The 23,084-nt window shown below is 38.1% G+C and overlaps 1 protein-coding gene across 4 annotated transcripts in view; it reads left to right on the top strand.

Moving 5' to 3' along the window:
* Positions 1-23,084, top strand: part of Ckap5 (cytoskeleton associated protein 5) — a 104,238-nt gene that overhangs the window by 15,440 nt on the left and 65,714 nt on the right. For 3 of the 4 annotated variants that reach the window (XM_027422520.2, XM_035446043.1, XM_027422522.2), the window contains exons 2-5: positions 10,512-10,605; positions 15,634-15,827; positions 17,607-17,813; positions 22,507-22,678. In XM_027422520.2, coding sequence (XP_027278321.1) covers positions 10,549-10,605; positions 15,634-15,827; positions 17,607-17,813; positions 22,507-22,678 — 630 coding nt within the window. In that variant the 5' untranslated portion in view covers positions 10,512-10,548. Of the gene's footprint in view, positions 1-6,906; positions 6,994-10,511; positions 10,606-15,633; positions 15,828-17,606; positions 17,814-22,506; positions 22,679-23,084 lie in introns of those variants that run through there. The other variant, XM_027422521.2, reaches the window with a different exon arrangement.

Here is a 23,084-nt window from a genome sequence, read left to right as displayed (position 1 = left end):
AGTTGGGAAAGAGTAATAGATGTACTGTAAAGTAGGAGACAAGTTTTAAGACCAGCTCTAACATTATTTATTATATTAATCTCTTTGCCTTATTTTTAGATGGTTGAGTAGTAGTAGGAATACTAGATTGCTGAGATCTGTGTTTTATGATCAGATTTTATGCTCTCTCTCACACACATATAATGGAAATCCCCCCTTCCCCCCGACAGGGTTTCTCTGTGGCTTTGGAGGCTGTCCTGGAACTAGCTCTTGTAGACCAGGCTGGTCTCAAACTCACAGAGATCCACCTGCCTCTGCCTCCCGAGGGCTGGGATTAAAGACCTGTGCCACCAACGCCTCACTTATGTGTAAACCTTTACTAACAACAATACAGACTGTTGTAACGATTAGAGTTTCTTTATTCAAGAAGACACCAGGGCAAAACACAGGCCAGAGCTAGGTTATAGAGCCCAGCAAGCGCGGCCAGAATAAAAGGGGCCAGGGTCCCCACGTGCAGCCCCTTAAGAAGCTCCCTTACGTCACCCCAGCTTTCCTTCACCATGCCCTTATGGGCGAGTCCTGGGTCCACCTGGTACCTGTCCCAGGACTATTGGGCGGGGCTAGGGTGTCTCCCTACAATTCCCCTTTTAGTCTAAAAGAGGATTAAAACTTAATAGTGTAAAATATCCAAAACTAACAATCATAAGGGTGAAATACAAGAAGATACAATAATCTGCTATGGTACATCCTATGTCTATTCTAGCTAAGTCTTAAAGTCATGTGGAAAAAGTGTCTAACTTGAACACCTTCTTCCAATCCCAACTCTAAACAATAAGAAGGTATTCTTAACTAGACTTACAATACCCTAATACACAATATGGGGAACGGGGGCGTAGCATCTTCTAGGTTACTTCCTGCTGAAATGGGACGATGATAATCATGTGGGGGCCCTGTGAGAAAAAAAAATGCCAGTACAGGGAAAGTCTCTAATGAGTTATGTCTAGTCCATGTTAGATGAGATTTGTTTGATTGAAGATCTACGTTGAAATCCTCAACTTGATTGAAGTCATTACTCAAGGTTCTGGTTGGAGTGTCAGTCGAAACGGAGAGAGTTGAATCCAGTGCAGTCGGGGAGGTGTAGTCCAATTCTTTTTCCGGAGCATGCAGGGATTGCTGTCAGGCTGGTTCTTGTTGGCTGTATGGGACTCAAACATAAGTGTCATCAGAGAAATGTTCGCTTGTTCATGTATGTGTACCGGGAAAGGCAAACCTTGACGAACAACAATTATGAGAGGGTGTGAAAGAAAAAGCCAAAAGACAAAGATAGTCCTCTTATTCTTTATTTATTCTGTATTACAGCAATTGGCTTCTTGATATAACACAGAAACTTTTAAACACCCTAGCCCCGCCCAATAGTCCTGGGGCAGGTACCAGGTGGACCCGGGACTATTGGGCGGGGCTAGGGTGTCTCCCTACAGACTGTCATATTTGAGGTCTTTGGAGACACTAGATATATCAATACTATTTTTTTAAATATTTATTTATTATGCATACAACATTCTGCTTCCATGTATATCTGCACACCAGAAGAGGGCACCAGATCGCATAAGGGATGGTTTTGAGCCACCATGTGGTTGCTGGGAATTGAATTCCGGATCCCTGGAAGAGCAGTCGGTGCTCTTAACCTCTGAGCCATCTCTCCAGCCCAGATATATCCATATTATAAGATAAATAATTCTTTGGTAGAACAATTTTTTTTTCATTGACCTCTTTGCGCCTTTGCCTCAGTTTTAGGCAGTGGTAAAATCTCTTAGGAACATTGAACCACTTGAAATTTCTGAATATTTTTATAGGGACCAGATCATAGGAGTCACAGTATCAGAAGAGTTTTGTTAGCATTTAAAGCAAAACATCAAACTGTACTTAATAAACATCTTTGTGTTTTTTGTATATAAAATCCAGAACTATCTGTTCATCCCTGGTGTTAACATTTTTAGCCACTTGAATGTGTTCCTATCTTTTTTTTCTTTCTTTCCTTCCTTTTTTTTCTTCCTTCTTTCCTTTCTTTTTTTACACAGGGTTTCTCTGTGTAACTTTATAGACCAGGCTGGCCTCGAACTCACCTGCCTCTGCCTCCCAGGTGCTGGGTTAAAGGTGTGTACCATTTGAATGTATTCACCACCTGTCCCTCTTGAAGATCATTTCTGTAGTCTAAAGCCAGACTCATACTTCTAGCTTCTCTTTCACTCCTCCAAAAACAAATAACTCAAAACTCTCATGTTTTTCTCTCATTGGTACCATTTTTTACCCTAACTCTTAGATACTGGAGCCTCCTTTTCCCTCAGCTCTCACCTCCTTAGCCGCAAAGACTTGCTGATTCTTTCTCTTTAATGTAACTCCCTTCGGTATCCCTGCCCACTCTTTCCATTCCCGTTGATATTTAGTCCTGGCTCCTGGAGGGGTATTGTAATAATTTCCTATCCAAACTCTACTTTCATCATGTATGGTGATACAGCCTGTAATTCCACCACTTTGGAGGTATAAAGACAGTTGGGAATTGAAAACCAGACTGAGATACGTGTCTCAAATGGAAAACAAACCATTCCCCAAATGAAACCTCTACTTTCCTCTACTTTCTCTACTTTCTTATTTGTTCTACTAAGTGTCTTTTTTTTTTTTTTTTTTTTTTTTTTTTTTTTTTTTTTCGGGGAGACAGGGTTTCTCTGTGGCTTTGAAGGCTGTCCTGGAACTAGCTCTTGTAGACCAGGCTGGTCTCAAACTCACAGAGATCCACCTGCCTCTGCCTCCCGAGGGCTGGAATTAAAGGCATGAGCCACCAACGTCCGGCCTACTAAGTGTCTTTTAAAGTAGATTTTTTATTATTAATTGTTACCTCCATCCTCTGACCTTAATCCCTCTGATTTTACTCTTAGGGGGTCTCTGTAAATGTGTTAGTACTTTTCTGACTTCAAAGCTTTGCCTTTAATATTTCCTAAATATAGAATTATTTCTTTTCCACATGTTCCTCCTCTTTTTCGAGACAATATTTGTAGCCCATGCTGGCCTCAAACTCATAACCCTCTTTTTGCCTCAGTTTCCCAAATGTTGAAATCAAAGGTGTTTACCACCATTCCCTGCTACTACTCATTAAAATTTTTTTAATCTACCATTCATCATTGAGTTCAAATGCCATGAGGTTGTAACTGAGAATTTCCTATTCTGAATTCTTGTAAGATGTATTTGCCCTTGTTTATGGCACTTTCCATATATAGTGTATTTTATTTTATATTATAGCTGTTTGTTTATATATGTTACTTGTGCTGTTTTGAACTTAAGGACATCATGGTTTATCATCTCAAGACTTTTGTTAGTAAGCTTGGTTAGTTTTTATGTAGCTATCACCACAATTTAAGAACATTTCCATTACTTTCAAAAGAAGCCAAGGGATATAACTCAGTAGTAGAGTGCTTGCCTAATATATTCAACCAATACCACCACCCCTTCGTACCCCCAAGAAAACCAAAATATACCTTGGGTATTTCTATTATCTCCAAAAGAAACTCTTACACCCTTTTCCCCCAATACTTTCAGATATTCAAGTTCTAGGCATTTACTAATCTTACTTAAAAAAAAAAAACTGTTTTGGACATTTTATAAAAATGGAATCATACTATAGAGTCCTGTGATTTAGCATAATGTTGTCAAGGTTCATCCATGCTGTAAGTTTTATCCGTATTTTGTTTCCTTGTATTCCTAATATTTCACTGTATTAGTTCACATTTTAGTTATCTGTTTATCAGTTGATATATATTTAGGTTTTTCTTTCTGGTTATTAATGCTTATTTGGTCTTAATTAGTGCTATATATTTCTTTTCTCTAAGGGGAGATTATCTAGGCCTTTAACCTTTTGTGAAGCTGTGAGGCTTTGTTTTACAATATTCCAATTATACAGATTGTGTTTCTTCATTACTTTCTAAATAAATTCTGAACCTCAGAGCATGTCCTCCTTTATGCTAATTGTTAATTATTATTTGCACAGGATGACAAAGAATGGCTTTCCTATAGTCGCTTTAATGGCAAACAAATAACAGCTAGATGTGGTGGCACACGTTTATAATCCCATAAAATGAGAAGCTGAGTCAGGAAAATTGTGAATTAGGAGGCTAGCTTGAGCTATCTAGTGAGACTGTCTAAAAGGGGGGCGTGGAACTGGCTTTATTTCTTTATTTGGCCAATGCACCAGTAAAAGTAAAGAAAGTATCTGAGTAGTGATGCACGCTTTGATCCCAAAACTTGGGAGGCAGAGGCAGATGAATCTCTTGAATTCAAGGAAAGCCTGGTCTCTAGAGCTAGCTCCAAGACAGCTGAGGCTACACAAAGAAACTCTGTCTTGAAAAACAAAACTATTAAGGGGTTTATGTATTATGTGTAGTATACTTTGTTTATCAGATGTTCAGTTTCATTTATTGATTAAAGTATCACAAGCAAATTTTTTAAAAACTAAATTCACTTTTGAGTGTTTGAATTCTATAAAATTGTAAATTAAAGTCAAATAAAATTTGGAGTGAAATAAATGCTTTCAAATTATGAGTGACAGATGATAACAAATTTTATTTTTGAGCCTTTGAGCTAGATGCTAAGTATCTGATCTCCAGGAATTTTATGTAAACTAACTCACACAATAGACTGGGCGTTGGTGGCTCATGTCTTTAATCTGCAGAGGCAGGTGGATCTCTGTGAATTCAAGGCCAGCCTACTCTACAAAGCAAGTTCCAGGACAGCCTCCAGAACAATACAGAGAAACCCTGTCTCGAAAAACAAAACAAAAAATTCACACAATAATGTAGAGTATTATTATTCTTACTTTTCTACATATGTTACTAACTCCTCATGTTACCTAAGAAACTTATCCCAGACCTCTTTTCAAATCTGCAGTGGTTTTGAAAATAACAGAATAGTTTTTAAAATTTAGATTCCAAGATAAAATAGTACATCATAAAGACTGGGCGTTGGTGGCGCACACCTTTAATCCCAGCACTCGGGAGGCAGAGGCAGGCAGATCTCTGTGAGTTCGAGGCCAGCCTGGTCTCCAGAGCGAATGCCAGGATAGGCTCCAAAGCTACACAGAGAAACCCTGTCTGGAAAAAACAAAAAAACAAAACAAAACAAAAAACTCAAGAACAAAAGCTGAAATTTGATGAATTACTACTTTGGGGATGAGTGTGTATATGTATGTATGCATATATGTGTATGTATATGTATATATATTATTTATTTTCTTAGCTAGTGTTTATTGATTGTGTGTGTGATAGGCAGCACTGTACATGGTGAACTGTAGGGCTCCTTTTCTGCATTTTGTTGTTGTTGGAACTAGAGGGTTGTTCCTTTTTGTTTGTTAAAATAAGATCTGTAGTCTCAAATTTATAGTTTTCCTGCTCCTGCCTCCTGAATCCTGGGAGTATAGGCATGCAGCACTACCCAAGCTCTGCCTGTCTGCTAAATGGCTAATTTAACCTTGGTCTTCTCACTCTGTGCTCATCCTCAATATTGGCATCCACTGTCCTTGTTTTAGCTACATATGTCTTTGACACTCCTAATTTTGAATCTCTAACTCATATGTCTCTTTGGTGCTCCAAGCTTGAATCCCCAACTGCTGCCTATGTCTACACTGCTCTAACATACATTTTAACTCGGCTTCTCTAAAATCCCTTTTCCATCCTTTAATTGGAGCTCAGTTAAAGAAATGTTCAGGTACTTAGAACATGACTTTTCTCTTAGGTCCAGGCTGCCATCATCCTTCATTTAAACTTTTCATAGCCTTTCGACTGCTTTACTTCTCTTTTTACTGTTTTTCAAGTCATTGTTTGCATTTATATTATATGGCCTTTGTTTTTGAGATGGGTTCATGTATTCCAGACTGTTCTGCAACTGCCTGTGTAGTTGAGGGTGACCTTGGTCTCCTGTTCTTCCTCCTGAATTACAGGTGTACCACTACACTGGGATTTTGCAGTGTAAGGATTGACCCCAAGATTTTTCAAACTCTCTACCAACCAAGTCACAACTCTAGCCCCTCTTTGTAAAATACAGGTTTGACTGGGGCTGTAGCTCAGTGGAGCACTGACCTAGAATGCATGAGGCCAGGAATTTTCCCAGCATTGCGGTCAGTCATCAGTCAGTTAATCAATCAATGAATTGAAAAACAAGCCACTGACTGAGAAAAGAGACATACAAATTTGTTAGCAAATGTAATTTTACCAACAATTCTTCAAAGTCTCCTTTTACTGTTCTACCATGTCTAAAGTGTTTAACATTTGCTTAGAAGGACATTCAAGGTCTACCCTTGATTACTTCACAGCCTCACTGTACATTCTTTTACTTTCCTTGTTGAACTTACACTTGTATTAGTTAGGGTTTACTATTGTTAAGAAGAGACACCATGACCATGGCAACCTTATAAAAGAAACATTTAATTGTGGTGGCTTGCTTATAATTCAGAGGTTCAGTCCATCATGGCAGAGAGCATGGCAGCATGTAGCAGAGGTGGTACTGGAGCTGAGACTGCTACATCTCCCAGGCAACAGGAAATTGACTGACTGGTGGTATCCTGAGTATATGAAACCTCAAAACCTGCCCCCACAGTGACATACTTCCTGCAACAAGGCTATACCCACTCTAACAAAGCCATACCTCCTAATAGTGCCACTCCCTGAGATTATGGGATTATGGGGGCCAATTACATTCAAACTACCACAACATGTACTCTTTGCTAAATAAACCTGCTACAGTAAAAGAGGTTAGAATTGATGCTACACAAGTTTCTAAATGTTTATTTTCATGTCTGCTTATCTCTTAAAGTAATTTGTTTACAAGCACATGACTCTGAACTATATTTTGTTTTCAGGGTTGAGAAAGAACACAGGACTCAAACATACTAGACAAGCACTCCAGTATTGAGCTACACCTAACCATTGAATCATAGTTTGACTAGCATATATAAATTTTACAAACAAAATGGTGAGTGAGAAGATAGCAGCTCATAGACTCTGCGATAACCTTTATTTAGATGAGCATAATAGGAGTTTGTTACATAGAATGTGATTGAACCAGAGCATAGTAGTGCACACCTTTATTCTAGAACTTGGGAAACAAAGGTAGGAGGATTTCTGTAAATTTGAGTTCAGCCTGTTCTACATCCAAATTCCAGGCCAGCCAGAGCTGCTTGAATTATGAGACCCTGTCTCAAAAGAAGAAAAAGTGATATAGATTTAAGCTGGGTGTGGTGGTGGTGCATTCCTTTAATCCAGAAATACTAACCGAGTTCATGGTTGCTGAATTTGAGGTTTAACTTCTGTTAAAAAACACTGCTGTTTTACCCAGACATGGAGATTTGGGAAAGAAGTCTGAAGTATAGCTCTACTTATTCTAGTAAACTATTATGATCTAGTCTTTGTTTTTAAGTTTTTTTGTTTGTTTGTTTGTTTTTTTTTTTTTTCTGGGATGTTTCCTTCTGTTTGATGGGAAGAAATAAAGTGTAAAGAAAAAAAGACTTTGAGTGTAGTCCCACTGTGTACCAGTTTTGTTGTTTTGGCAAGTAACCTAATCTTTGTGAACCTAGTATGTGGGGTGCGGGGGGAGCTTCCCTTGAACAGTTGATGTAAACACAGATGGATTAATACATCTTCAGGACTTTGAGAGGCTGCAGAGGTGTCTCAGTAGTTAAAAGCTTAGTAAGATTGCTGATTGTGGTATTTTCACAGAATGAAGTGACATGTGGGTGTTGAGTTATATTCTCAAAAACATGAAAACATTTGCATTTGCCAAAAAGCATAGTGGCATGTACCTAAAATGTCAGCATTTGAGAGGTGGGGCTGAAGGATCAGTACTTTAAGATTATCCTCAGCTACATAGTGAGTTCAGAGGCAACCTAGGCCAAAAACAAAGCACAGATTAAAAGAGGAGTATCCTTGTTTTTTTTTATGTGATTTTAAAAAAGTTTTTATTATGTATACAACATTCTGCTTCCATGTATATCTGCACACCAGAAGAGGGCACCAGATCTCATAACAGATGGACGGATGGTTGTGAGCCACCATGTGGTTGCTGAGAATTGAACTCAGGACCTCTGGAAGAACAGTCAGTGCTCTTAACCTCTGAGCCATCTCTCCAGCCTCCCTTTTTTGTGATTTATATACTGTGCTCATTTTAATTGCTAACTGGTAGTAAACTTTCATTTTAATACTTTTTATGTATTTCGTAAAGTAAATGGTAATGTTTCTTCAGTAACATATCACAGTCAGAAAGAAAGTGTTCCTAATGGAAAGCATAAGTTGCTAAAGGTATATTGACTATAAGCCTTGCTAAAAGTTGATTAAATATGAGGCCAGAGAGATGTTTCAGTGATACGACTCTTCCAGAGGACCTGATTTCAGTCCCATCACCCATGTCAGGCAGTTTACAACTGTCTTGTGACTCCAACTCTAGGGAATCTGACATCTTCTGATCTCCACAGAGACACACACATCCCCAACACAGACACATAAATAAAAATATTTTTAAAATGGTTTAAGCTACACGTGGTGGCTCACACTTCTAGTCCTAGCACTTGTGAGATGGAAGGCAACTGAATTTTTGTGAGTTCTCGGCCAGCCTGTCTAAATGTAAGCAAGCTCTGTGCTAGCCAAGACTACATAGTGAGACTGTCTTAAAAACAGCAGCAAAAAAAGGTTTATCATTTATGGACTTAATCATTTACTAGTTTGTATAAGCAGTGGTTAGATTTGTATTTTACAGGACTAGGTAGAAAGCTAGGTAGTATTGAGATTTATCTGTAATGATATTGCTCCCCCTCTTTCTCTCCCTTCCCTCCCTCTTTCCTTCCTAGAAGTCTCAATCTAGTACAGTCTGACTTCAAACTCGCACCCAAGCTGGCCTTCATTCTCTTGCCTCAGCATCATGGGTGCTAGGATTACAGGCTTGAGCCACCATATCCAGGTTCTATTCTAGTCTGTTGTTTTGTATTAAGACAAGGTTTCATACCTCAGCTTCCTGAGGGCTAGGATAACAAGTGTATCACCATGCCTGGCTCATATAAATAATTTTCTATAAGAAACTTTAGGAGCCAGGTGGTGGTAGTGCATGCCTTTAATCCCAGCACTCAGGAGACAGAGGCAGGTGATCTCTGTGTTCAAGGCCAGCCTGGTCTAATAGAGTGGTTTCCAGGACAGCCAGGGCTACACAGAGAAAACCCTGTCTTGAAAAACCAAAAAAGAAAGAGAGAGAGAAAATGTCTTTATAGTCTCTGAAGGATACATAAATGTATGAAACCAATAATAGACAAATTAACAGTAAGGAATATGCATTTCTTAAACGAATACAGGGGAAATAATTGAAATTTTTATAGCATTCTAAGTTATAGAAATGAATAGAGACTTGACATTTTTAGGGACGAGAGGAGGAACGCATAGTAAATAAATGCTTGATCTGTTACACAAATAAAGTCAGATAAACTGTCCTTTGAAGAATAGATGACATCTATGACAATCTGTGTGTGGCCCAAGTATGGAGCACTAGTCTCATCTATGAGAAAATCCAGTATCCTGTTTTGGACAGAGATGGGAACTACCAAAGGTGAACAAATCCCTGTTTGCTAACGTAGGGCTTCCTCTGTGTGTGGAGATTTCTTTTATAAAAAGATGTCAGCTTTTCAGAGCTATTATGTGTCTGAACCTATTTTCTTTTTTGTAACCAAATAGAAATATGCCAAAGAAGTTGATATTTGGGTGTGATATTTTGGTTGCCCATATTCTATTAATGGCTCCTTCCTTCCTTCCTTCCTTCCTTCCTTCCTTCCTTCCTTCCTTCCTTCCTTCCATCTATCCATCAAATTCTTGGTCATATATTTCTCACTTGAAAAAAATAGTGGTTTTTTTGTTATTGTTTTGGTTTTTGAGACATGTCTTAAGTAACTCAGGATGCTCTCAAATGTACCAAATTTAGCTGAGGCTGATCTTGAACTATTAACCTTCTACATCTGCCTCCTAATTTTTCTCATTAAGAAAATTTCTGTGCTGGTCAGTGGTGGTACATGCCTTTAATCCCAGCACTCAGGAGGCAAGGCAGGCAGATCTCTGAGTTCCAGGTCCCAGCCCACTCTATTGATTGTGTTTCAAGACAGCCAGGGCTACATAGAGAAATCCTGTCTCAAAACAAACACAAAAAATGCTCTATTAGCCAGGTGTGGTGGCACATGCCTTTGATTCTAGCTAGCAGGAGGCAGAAGCAGGTAGATTTCTGAATTTGAGGGTGGCCAGACATAGTTAGATCCTGTCTTGAAACCCCAACCCCCCCCCCAAAAAAAAGAAGAGGAACAAAGTGTTCTAGTCATAGAATTAAGAGTAGACATCTGATCAAAGAATTTTTAACTCTTATTTATAAATGCATGATAATAACCCAAGAAAAACTATTTTTGTTGTTAAGAGACTACTTAGTTATTTGAGTTAACGAGTATCTACTATCTACTTTTATCTGACTAGGAACTACTTTTAACTCCAAGAAAAAACTAGAAGCACAATGGGAGATGACAGTGAGTGGTTGAAACTACCAGTTGATCAGAAATGTGAACACAAGGTAAGACTTCTAGAACTTAAATTTTATTGTCATTAACTTGTTTTGTCAGCATTTATACTATTACTTTACTTAGAATGTAAAACATTGATGGCATGTTATTTTATGTCTCTACCTAAGTGTGTACACCTGTAATTCCAGTACTTGGGAGGTGGAGGCAGGAGAATCAGGAGTTCAAGCCAGTTGGTGGGTTACATAGCAAATTCTTGGCCAGCTTTGACTACATGACCCTATGTCAAAAAACAAAACAAAACAAAACCTGAGGGAAATGGTTCAGTAAATAAGAACACTTGCTGCTCCAGCCTGAAGACCTAAGTTCTAAACCCAAAATCTATGCAAAAGGCTGGGTGCCATGGCTTGAATTTGTAATCCTAGCACCCTGTGGTTAGATGGGGGGTAGAGAGAGACAAATCTTCCAGAAGCTCAAAAGCTGGCTATCCTAGAATATGCAGTGCAAAAACAAAAGAGACTCTGCTTCAGAAACAGGGTAGGGGCTGGAGAGATGTCTCAGAAGTTAAGAGGTCCTGAGTTAATTCTCAGCAACCACCAGGTGTCTTATAACCATCTGCAATGACATCTGGTGCCCTCTTCTGGCCTACAAGCATACATACATGCAGGCAGAACACTGTATGCATAATAAATAAATCTTTTTTATTTTATGTTTCGAGATAGGGTTTCTCTGTGGCCTTGGAGACTGTCCTGGAACTAGCTCTTGTAGACCAGGCTGGTCTCCAACTCACAGAGATCCGCCTGCCTCTGGCTCCCAAGTGCTGGGATTAAAGGCGTGCACCACCACTGCCCGGCCAAATAAATAAATCTTAAAAAAAAAAAAAAAAAAAAAAAAACGGGGTAGAAGGAGATAAACTACCCCGAAAATTGTCTTGTGATCTCTACACATACACCCTGGCACATGTGTACCTTTACTCACACAGGCACCCCATGTATACTCTCCCCACAAACACAAAATAAGGTATCTCTAGCTTGATAAAATTTGTTTCCATTTCATCCCAGCACTCGGGAGGCAGAGGCATTTGGGTCTAAGTGCAAGACCAATCTGGCCAACAGAGTGAGTTCCAGGGCAACCAGCGCTGTATAGAGAACCCCCATATCTTTAAAAATCGACAAATTATGCCAGGCGGTTGTGAGGCACACTTTTAATCCTAGCACTTGGGAGGCAGAGGCAGGCAGATCTCTGAGTTCTAGGATGGCCAGAGTTACACAGAAAAACCCTGTCTTGGAAGGAAAAAAAAATGTGGCAAGTTGGGTAGCTTTTTCATTTGCAGTCTAGTTCGCCCTGGATGTTTAGCATTTTTCAGATTCTCCAGTATATATAATGTATATTCCAGTATCTGTACCTTCTGAGGCTAGCCATCTTTTAATTATGGATAATTTTAAACTAATAGATAATTTCTGATTCATATCATTAGCAGTTATCTTTTTCAATTATTCCATTTTCTCTTATTATGTTTGTGGTTACTTTTATTTAAATTTATTTATTTAAATTAGAGACAGAATTTGACTATGTAGCTGAGACAGTCTTCCTGCCTCAGTTTGCTAAATGCTGGAATTAAAGGTATGACTCACCATGCCTGTCCATTTTTAAAACAAATGTCTACCAGTTAGTAGAAAATTCCATTTCCTTTCTTATAAATTTCTACTTAAAATTCACAGGTTAGTCCCTCTCTCCCTCCCTCCCTCCCTCCCTCCCTCCCTTCCTTCCTTCTTTTTTTATTTTTTTAAGACACAGTTTCTCTACATAGCCCTGTCTGTCCTGGATCTCACTATGTACACCAGGCTGTCCTTGAACTCGCAGAGATATACCTGCCTCTTCCTCCTGAGTCCAGGGACTAAAGGCATGTACTACTACACCTGGCTATATTACTTTTTTAATAGTTCTTTTAATTTAAGTTCTTTAGTTAAGGTTTAGGATTTCAGTTTTTATTTTAGATGCTTAAAAGCAGAATTGGAGAGATGGCTTGGTGGTTAAAAGAACTTGCTGCTTCTGTAGAAGTCCTGAGTTTGGTTCTTCGCACCCATATCAGGTGGCTCTCAATCACTTGTAACTCCAGCTCCAAGGAATCTGATGCCTTCTTACAGGCTCCACGACACCTGCATATATACTCAAGATATACAGACACACATACACACACACACACAAATAATAAAAATAGAAATCTTTTAAAAATAAATAACTATTTAAAAGCATTTTATAATAACTTAAGCATTTTTCTGTCCTTAGAAAAGTTCTTTTGGTGGGGGGGGGGCTGGAGAGATGGCTCAGCAGTTAAGAGCACTGACTGCTCTTCCAGAGGTCCTGAGTTCAGTTCCCAGCAACCACATAGTGGCTCACAATCATCCATAGTGGGATCTGATGCTCTCTTCTGGCATGAAATTGTACCTTCAGAAGACAGCACTCATATACAAAATAAATAAATCTTTACAAAGATAAGTTCTTTTCTATGAGCATAGCACCTGCTGCAAAATATATTTAAGTAAATATATTTTTAAGCAAATATAGAGCTTCTGTTTTTCAGTCATATTGTGTCATTTGTCTCTCTGATCTAATGTAGTATTGAGGAGACACACCTAATTGTTTATTAGTGTCTAAACTACAAATTTGGTTGTCCCACTTGTTGCTTCTCTCTCCCAAATCATTTCGGTTATTTCTCTAAGAATGAGCAGAATCTTTCTTTCCCTTCTAAAGATGAGCTTCATGTAGCCTAAACTGGCCTCATACTCAGCATGTAGTTGAAAATGGCTTTGAGTTTTTGATCCTCCTTGCCTGGATTAGAGTCATGCTCCACTGCTCCTGGTTTTATGTGGTGCTGGCTATTGAATCCAGGGCTATGTGCATACCAGGCAAGCACTATACCAACTGAGCTACATTCCTGGCCCTCTCTTTTCTTTATAAAAGCAGGAATAATGCTGAACATGCTTATGTAACCCTAGGATTTGAAAAGTAGTGTCAAGAGCTGTATGTGGTAACACACACCTTAAACCTTATCAGAGGCAGATGGATCTCTATGAGTTACAGGCTAGCCTTGTCTATAGTGAGATCCAGGCTGTCCAGAGTTAAATGGTAAGACTCTGCCTCAAAAATAAAATGAAATGAAGGGAGGGAGGGAGGGAGAGAGAGAAAGAAAGAAAAAGGAAGGAAGGGAAGGAAGGAAAGGTAGTAGCAAGAAGTTTATGGGTTCAAGGATAGCCTTGACTATGTAGGGAAACCTTGCCTAAAAAAGTTTTTTTTCTTTTAAATCTGTTTTTTTTTTGTTTTTTAAGACAGGGTTTCTCTGTGTATCCCTGGCTGTCCTGGACCTCACTCTGTAGACCAGGCTGGCCTAGAACTCAGAGATCCACCTGCCTCTGCTTCCTAAGTGCTGGGATTAAAGGTGTGCACCACCATCACCCCAACCCTGGGTAAACTTTTTTTGTTTTTGTTTTTTGTTTGTTTGTTTGTTTGTTTTGTTTTTCGAGGCAGGGTTTCTCTGTGGCTTTGGAGGCTGTCCTGGAACTGGCTCTTGTAGGCCAGGCTGGTCTCCAACTCATAGAGATCCGCCTGCCTCTGCCTCCCACTGGGTAAACTTTTTAATGCCATGACAAAATGAGGCTTTTATTCTATACGTTTTCATATTGCCATGTCCCTTCTTCTTTTAAAACTTAACACTGCTAATTTTAAGCTTATTTGTATGTTTGTGTGTTACTTGAAAGGGACTCAACACTTAAGAGAACAACCTAAAGGAGAATTTATTTTCAAAGGAATCAATCTGTGGTTCCTGGCCCAATCACTTGGGCAGAGATAATGGCACTGGGAACATATAGTAGGGGAACTTCTCACCTCATAGCAGTTAGAAAGCAGAAAATGAGAATATACAAAGAGGTCAGGCAGGGCAAGATATAGCACTCCCAGAATAAACCTCCAGTGACATTTCCTCCAGCAAGGCCTTACCTGCTAAAGTTTCCATAACATCCCAAAATAGCTTTATTAAATGTAGTCCCATTATTCAACACACAAACTGTGAGAGACCTTTATGTTAGTAATAATGCTTGAATATAAATTAAGAAACATTTGTAATGACTTGAAAGTTGTATATTACCCCACCACCACCACCACCACTGGACAAAGTTTCTCTGGCTGTCCTGGAACTTGATTTTGTAGACCAGGCTGGTCTCGAACTCACAGACTGCCTCTGCCTCTGCCTCTTGAGTGCTGGGATTAAAGGTGTGCACCACCACCACCCATCTGTAGTTTATTTTTAAATTTAAAATTTTTTATGTGTGTGTCTACATATGGAAATCAGGGGATACCTTTGAGAAGGTTCTCTCAAAGGTTATTGTGAGATGAGCTCAGGAATCAAACTAAGGTCATCAGACTTGCACATCAGGTGTCCTTACTCACTGAGCCATTTGTCTGTGCCATCCACATGGCCCTGCTGTGGATTCATTTTTAGATAGCCTTGACAAAATATTCTTTTTTTTTTTCTTTTTCTTTCTTTTTTTTTTTTTTGTTTTGTTTTTAAGATTTTGTTTATTTATTATGTATACAGTCTTCTGCCTTCATGCCAGCAGAGGGCAGCAGCTCTCATTCAAGGTGGTTGTGAGCCACACTGTGGTTGCTGGAAATTGAACTCAGGACCTCTAGAAGAGCATTCAGTGCTCTTAACCTCTGAACCATCTATCCAGCCCCCCAGCAAAATATTCTTAAACTTGTTGGAGTTGGACTTGGTGGCATATGCCTTTGATCCCAGCACTGGGGAGGCAGAGGCAGGTGGATTTCTATGAGTTGAAGGACAGCCTGGTCTTCATAGTGAGTTCTAGAGAGAGACCTTGTTCCAGAAAACAACAAAAAGACCCAGATTTTTTTGACTACCTTTTTTTTTTTTTTTTAAATTGTCTGAATTTCTTAAATTCCTTTCTTTTTTCCTGTTATATGGTGTATTTTGTTCAAATTTTCTGGTATGGAATATTCTTTTGCTTCTTTTCCAGATTATTACTGAATAATAACCTCATTTCAAAATGCTAATTTTCTTTTAGTTGTGGAAAGCAAGATTAAGTGGTTATGAAGAGGCTCTGAAGATCTTCCAGAAAATAAAGGATGAAAAAAGCCCTGAATGGTCCAAATACTTAGGATTAATCAAAAAATTTGTCACTGATTCCAACGCTGTGGTTCAGTTGAAAGGGCTAGAAGCTGCACTTGTCTATGTTGAAAATGCCCACGTTGCAGGAAAGTAAGTAGTTTCTTTCCTAATATTCTATAAACATCTCTGTTTAGTGCTACATAGATAAATTTATATGCAAAAGTCTTTCGTTGTCTTTAATTAGTCTGAATGGCACATGAAATCTCTAAAGGAGAATAAATGTTGATTTCTCTGTGTATTTGGGTACATGTGGAAGTCAGAGGAGAGATAACTTGTAGAAATCAGTTCTTTCTTTGACCACTATGTAAGTCCCAGAGATTGAATTTATGTCAGGCTTAGTAACAGGTATCTATTCATGTAGAGCCATCTAGCTGGCCCTGTTTTTCCTTTTGAGCTTTTTAGATGAGAATTATTCAAAACCTAAAGTAACCTTAGTAACTTTTAAAAGTAGTTACTATAATGTCATTGCAAAGGAAGTGTGAGAGCCTCACTGAAGACAACTGGGCATTATGAAAAACTCCTTTTAAAACTTAGAATTATCAGGCTGGAGAGATGCCTCAGTGGTAAAGAGCACTGATTGCTCTTCTAGAGGACCCAAGTTCAATACCCAGGACCCACATGGCAGCTCACACTGTCTATAACTCTTAAGCTCTGACACCCTCACACAGGCATCCATGCAGGTAAAACAACCAAAGCACATAAAAAAATTATAAAAAATAATTATTAAAAAACAAACTTACGCTGGGCGTTGGTGGCACACACCTTCCAAAGGACCCAGGTTCAATTCCCCATACCCACATGGCAGCTCACAACTGTAATTTCCAAGATATGAAGTTTCTATTCACTCACTTTCCTGTATTCTATTAATTTGATTTTTCTAAGTCTAGTCTCTATGTCATCCATGAGAAAGAACTTGCACACACAAACAGTTGAGACCTTTAGTTATACAAGAAAGAAGTGTTTACTTCATCAGTTTGACAGTTTGGTTAACTGTAACCAATGTTAACAAAATGATTGCTTTTTTATTTTATTTTTCTTTTCATATTAGAAACTGTGTTTTTGACAAATGCTCCCTAACCTACTTGATTCTTCTTGCTCCCAGAATTACAGATTTATTTAATTTACAAGACAGTTACTATGACGTTCTGCTGAAAAGTTGAGGAGGCTTTTCTTATTTTTTTTTAAAAGATTTTATTTATTATGTATACAACATTGTGCTCCCATGTATATCTGCACACTAGAAGACGGCACCAGATCTCATAATGGATGATTGTGAGCCACCATGTGGTTGCTGGGAATTGAACTCAGGACCTCTGGAAGAGCAGTCAGTGCTCTTAACCTCTGAGCCATCTCTCCAGCCCCGGGTTTCCTTATTAAAGATATATCCTCTCCATTGTGTGAATCAATTTTCTTTAAAATGTCTAAACTAACTTAAGTGTTTGAAAAAGCAAACATTCTATAATCCTGCTTTATAGAGTATGTTTATATACCCACATGTAAGACAGCCACACATACTTACACTCCAAAGAAGTTCTGCAAGGATAGATGTATTTCTGTATTGTAAGATTACAAGGGATGGTGGGGCAGTCATGGTGCAAGCTCTTAATCCCAGTACTCGAGAGCAGAGGCAGGTGGATCTCTGTGAGTCCGAGGCCAGCCTGGTCTACAAAGCAAGTTCCAGGACAGCCAGAGCTACACAGAGAAACCCGTCTCGGAAAAACAAAAAAGATTGCAAGGAATGTCTAGGAAAAATTTCCTATTTTTAATTTTCTACATTTACAAAATGAAATTGTAGTGAAGCATGTCTTTTGTGGATAGTTTAGGATTTATCTCTTTATTTAAACATCTGTGTGTGTGTGGCATTTACAGAACCACTGGAGAAGTTGTATCAGGTGTTGTAAGTAAAGTCTTCAACCAACCAAAAGCCAAAGCCAAGGAGTTGGGCATAGAGATTTGCCTCATGTACATAGAGATTGAAAAAGGAGAGTCTGTACAAGAAGAGCTCTTAAAGGGCCTGGATAACAAGAACCCCAAGATCATAGTGGCCTGTATAGAAACACTGAGGAAAGCCTTAAGGTAAGACTTTTTGTTTCAGTTCTTCAGTATGCCAACTGAATTTGAGTTCCAGGTTTAAAAAGAAATGGAGACAGCTGAACTTTTTTTGTGCATTACATTAATATTTTAAAATATTTTTTAAATTTATTAACTTAATTCTTTATATTCCAATCCTAGTTTCTCCCCCCTCTTCCCGCCCCTCCCCACTTACTCCCTACTCCACCTCCCATCTGCTCCTCGGAGAGAGGATAAGGCCTCCCCTAGGAAGTCTACTAAGTCTGTCCCATCATCTTGTTGAGGCAGGACCCAGGCACCCCACCCACACCCCGCTCCATCTAGGCTGAGCAAGGTATTTCTCCATATGGAATGGGTCTCATATTACCCCAGCCACATCATTGTCACTTATATTCATTGAGTCTAGTTCAGTCTTATGCAGGTTCCCCAGCTGTCAGATGACTGTTGAACTTGTAATTTCAGCCTTTAAGCATGTTGTTTTGTTATTTTCCTCTTAATTTCTTCGTACTGAAGGTGAGTAGGGAACATTTCTATTTCTGTTCTATTTTTTGTGGAAAAGCATTCTTAATATATTTAAACAGTTTTCTCTTGCTAGCTTCAAGAATAGACTTATGTTAACTATAAAGACATAATTGTTTGGTTGGAGCAAACCTTTGTTTGAGGCTTGTTTAGTAAACATCAAAAATAACTTGTATTAAAGTTGGTTTGGTGTAAAAATAATACTAGCTTGTATATGTTATGTGTTCAGTCCTAGAATTTTTACTGAACACTGAAGTTCTTTATACATGTACTGTCCTTTCAGAGACAAGTGGCTAAAATTTGGTAGAGAGCTCTAACTTTGGTGAATCAGTAGTTCTGATTAAGTAGACTGTAGGCCCTCCTCTTCCAGTGAGAGGGCAAGCATTCTACCAGTTAGTTACATCCTGAATCTAGGCAGTCTTCAGCCCCATATCCTGTCCCCAGTTATTGTCCGGTCTTGGCTACTTTAGAAAATAGCACTAGTGAAATCTTAGGGTGAAGATCATTCCTTTGAAACTCTTGTAATTTGGTTTATGACTTACATCTTGATGATAGTGTTGCCTTAACATGTTTATTTTGTATGAAAGTATCAGCATTCTTGAATTTTGTTAAGCTGTCCTTGATTTATGTTCTCTTTTGCCTGTTTTCTAATATTCTTTTATAAAAAATTTTACTTTTATCTAGATTTTTTGTGATAAAAATTTCCTTTTTTAAAATAAATTTTATTTATTACTAATATGTTTACAATGCATGAGTGGGAGTGCAGTACTAGAGTGACAGGGTACACATCGAGAGGACAGGCATTGGGACAACTTTAAAGAGTCAGTTCTCAGGTCAGGCAACTGCTTTAAACCCGCTGATCCATCTTGGTATTCCAGTGAAAGTTTCTTTATTTCTACTCTTTTAAGGTATAGTAGGCAGGTGGAGTTTTTTCCTTTGGCTTTGTTTTGTTTTTGAGACAGGGTATTTCGCTGTAGCCTAAGCTTGTCTTAGACTCACAGCTTTTCTTCTACCTGTCTCTGGAGTGCCAAGATAACAAGTATAATCCACCATACCTGGCAGCGTGTGTCTTTGTAGATAGTAAATAGTTGTTTCATTTTTGCCATTTTAGAAATTTATCAAATTAGGCATAAGCACTACTGTGTGCTCAATAAAATGTTTCTTTAAAAAAAAAACAATAGATAATAGAAAAAGAAATTTAATAAACTTACAGACTAGTTGTACCAGTAGATGTGTTGTTCTGACTTCTATGTATTTTGTATGGTTGTATGTATGTGTGCTATATATATAGATCATATTGTGATCTTCTGCCTTTGAATTAAGAATTTCTACTTTATAGACTATTATATATAGTAATTTTACCTTTAAGCTGACTAGGAGAATAAGTATAGGAAAGAATAAGTTATATTTATCTTCTTTGTATGTTAATTATCTGTAGTGTCTGTATAGTCGTTATTATTTTTAGTGTCCGTATTGATGATGATCTGTAGTCCACCTTTGTAATTGGTTTTTTTCCCTAAAGCATTTCAGAATGTGAAGTAGCTTTTTAGGACTTAGAGGCTTAGGTGCCATAGCCTCCTAAAGTTATCATTAGCGACAGCTTTAGGAGCCAGAAAAACACTCTGTCATCCCTACAACAGGCTTATAGAGACTTTTTTTTTTTTAACTTTTAAGCTTTCATTCATTCATTCATTCATTCATTTTTAGTTTTGATCAAGGACTCAGGTCCTGCTGGCCTGAAACTTGCTACGTAGCTGAGGATGACCATGATCTCCTGATCCTCCTCCTCTTACCTCTCAAGTTCTAAAACTACAGATGTGTGCTAAGATACCTAACTTTTTTCCTATCATGTTTACTATCAAAATTAGATTTTTTTTTGTTCCTGTATCTATTTTCCATATGAATTTGCTTCATCTCTTTTATTCTATCCTTTTAAAAATAGGTCATGATAAAGAAACAAAAAAGAATTAAATGAAACCATTATAATGTATTTCTTTTGTTTGTTTGTTTGTTTCCCAGTAGTACTGGGAATTGCACCCAAGACTTCACGTGTTAGACAAGAGTTTTACCACTGACATACATTCCCATCCTAAAGTAGTATTATAGGGAAGCATCTACCTCCTTGTCTGTACTATAGGAATGTGGAAGATATCCTGAGTATTAGGTTCTTCAGGCACCAAATTAAGTAATTCTCGAACAAGATGACTTAAAAGCACCATAATTTCTCATTTGTCCTTTAGTATTGTAGGTCAGCTGAACAAGATAAGAATGTTCTTTTCTAATAATTTAAAGTTGCTGTGTGTGTGTGTGTGTGTGTGTGTGTGTGTGTGTGTGTGTGTGTGTGTGTGTGTGTGTTTGGAGCTGGAGAAATGGCTCAGTGATGAAGAGATGCAGAAGATGTTTCTTTAGTTCTTAGCACCCACATGGTGTCTTACAGCTAGCTATCCATAATTCTAGTTCTAGGGAATCTGACCCTTATTTCTCACATCCTTAGGCACTAGACACAGATTATGGTGGAAATTATACATGCAGGCAAAACACTCATACACATAAAAATAAATCTGAAAGAGTGGTTTTATTTTGTTTTGTTCACTTTGAAATGGGTCTCATTGTTTAGTCGAAACTGGCCTAGAAATTTCTATATAGTCCAAACTGGCCTCAGATTCTTTTTTTTTTTTTTTAAGATTTTATTTATTTATTATGTATACAACATTCTGCTTCCATGTATATCTGCACACCAGAAGAGGGCACCAGATCTCATAACGAATGGTTGTGAGCCACCATGTGGTTGCTGGGAATTGAACTCAGGACCTCTAGAAGAGCAGTCAGTGCTCTTAACCTCTGAGCCATCTCTCCAGCCCTCTTTTTTTTTTTTTTTTAATTTATTTATTTTTATTTTGTGTGCATTGGTGTTTTGCCTGCATGGGCGTCTATGTGAGGGTGGTGGGTCCTGAAGTTAAAGACAGTTGTGAGCTGACATGTGGATGCTGGGAATTGAACCTGGGTCCTCTGGAAGAGCATTCATTGCTCCCAACTACTAAGCCATGTCTCCAGCCCCAACCTCAGATTCTTGATCTTCCTGTTAATACATGATTTCAGGTGTGAACCACCACACTTGGTTTATAAAATCCATTTTAGAGGAAATCTTAGAGATCTAGTGTATTTTCATGTTATATTATCTATATAATGTATCTATATACCTTGTTGAAAATCACTGGGAAAATTTCACAATTTAATCTGCAGTATGCTATAATCGCTATGTTGAGCAATTTTGTTACATTTGTGCAAGTGAGATTACACACATGAGTTAATAGTATATTTTAACAAGTTATAGTAAGTACTATCACCTAAAGTCTTAGCACTTGGGATTAAGAGATGGGAGAATCCCCACTAATAGTGCCTTGGGCTTCAGAGTGAGACCCTTTCTTAAAAACTAGAAGAATGAAAATCCCCACATATATTTGAATCCCACTACTCATTCTGAAATTTAGTATTTTATAACTGAATCCTTCCTGTTCCAGAATTTGCTATTCATAAATGTTAAAAATAAGATCAGACTTGGTGGTGGTGGCACAGTGCTTTAGTCCCAGCATTCGGGAGGCAGGGGTAGGCGGATCTCTGTTGGTTCAAGGCCAGTTGGTCTACAGAGCTAGTTCAAGGATAGGGCTGTTACACAGAGAAACCCTGTCTCAAAAAACAAACAAACAAAAACAAAAAAGAAATATACATTGTTGTAACTCAATCTGTCAGGTTTAGTAAATTTTTCTTTGGTTATTAGAAAATTCATTTTAAAAATGTTAACATTATTTTGGGTTCTAGGTACTAAATAATCTAAGAATGATAGCTAAATATTATATCTATGTATGTATACGTGGATGTGGATGGATAGATGGTTATGAATCCCATTTGTTACTGTAAGGAAAATTTAACCTATTAATATATGATTGGTTGGTTGGTTTGTTTGTTTTGAGACAGTATCTCTTTACATAGTCCTAGCTGTCGTGGAACTCACTATATAGACCAGACTGGCCTTGAACTCACAGAGATCCTTCTTTCTCTGCCTCCTGAGTGCTGGGACTAACGGATTTAAACACCACTGGGTGCAATATATGATTTGGAGCTATAGCTCCAATGAAACATAGAATGTTGACAGTTTTCCCCCCCAATTTTTCACTTACAGTGAATTTGGTTCCAAAATCATCTTACTTAAGCCAATTATTAAAGTGTTGCCAAAACTATTTGAATCTCGAGACAAGGCTGTTCGAGATGAAGCCAAACTAATTGCTGTAGAGATTTATCGATGGATTCGAGATGCCCTGAGACACCCATTACAAAATATAAATTCTGTCCAGGTAAGACAGATTTCTTTGGTCATTTTTTGCATAAGGTTAATATAGAGATGTATTTCCTATTTGTAATTGTTAATATCCTATCCTTACACATAATTATTTTTTATTTTTGAGATTTAAATAAATTGGGCTGGAGAGATGGCTCAGGGATTAAGAGCACTGACTGTTCTTCCAGAGGTCCTGAGTTCAATTCCCAGCAACCACATGGTGGCTCACAACCATCTGTAATGGGATCTGGTGCCCTCTTCTGCCTTGCACTGTATACATGATAAATAAATAAATCTTAAAAAAGATAAATAAAGCTTTGATAAAACTAAAAAAAAAAAAGATTTAAATAAATTAAATTCCTAAGCATAGAATTTCAGCTGTTACTGTCTGTCCCTGTCTGTCTCTCTGCTAGGAAGTCCCG

The sequence above is a fragment of the Cricetulus griseus genome, chromosome 6 (assembly GCF_003668045.3).
Source record: "Cricetulus griseus strain 17A/GY chromosome 6, alternate assembly CriGri-PICRH-1.0, whole genome shotgun sequence".
In the NCBI taxonomy this organism is placed as follows: Eukaryota; Metazoa; Chordata; class Mammalia; order Rodentia; family Cricetidae; genus Cricetulus; species Cricetulus griseus.
This window is presented reverse-complemented; position numbering and strand designations above follow the sequence as displayed.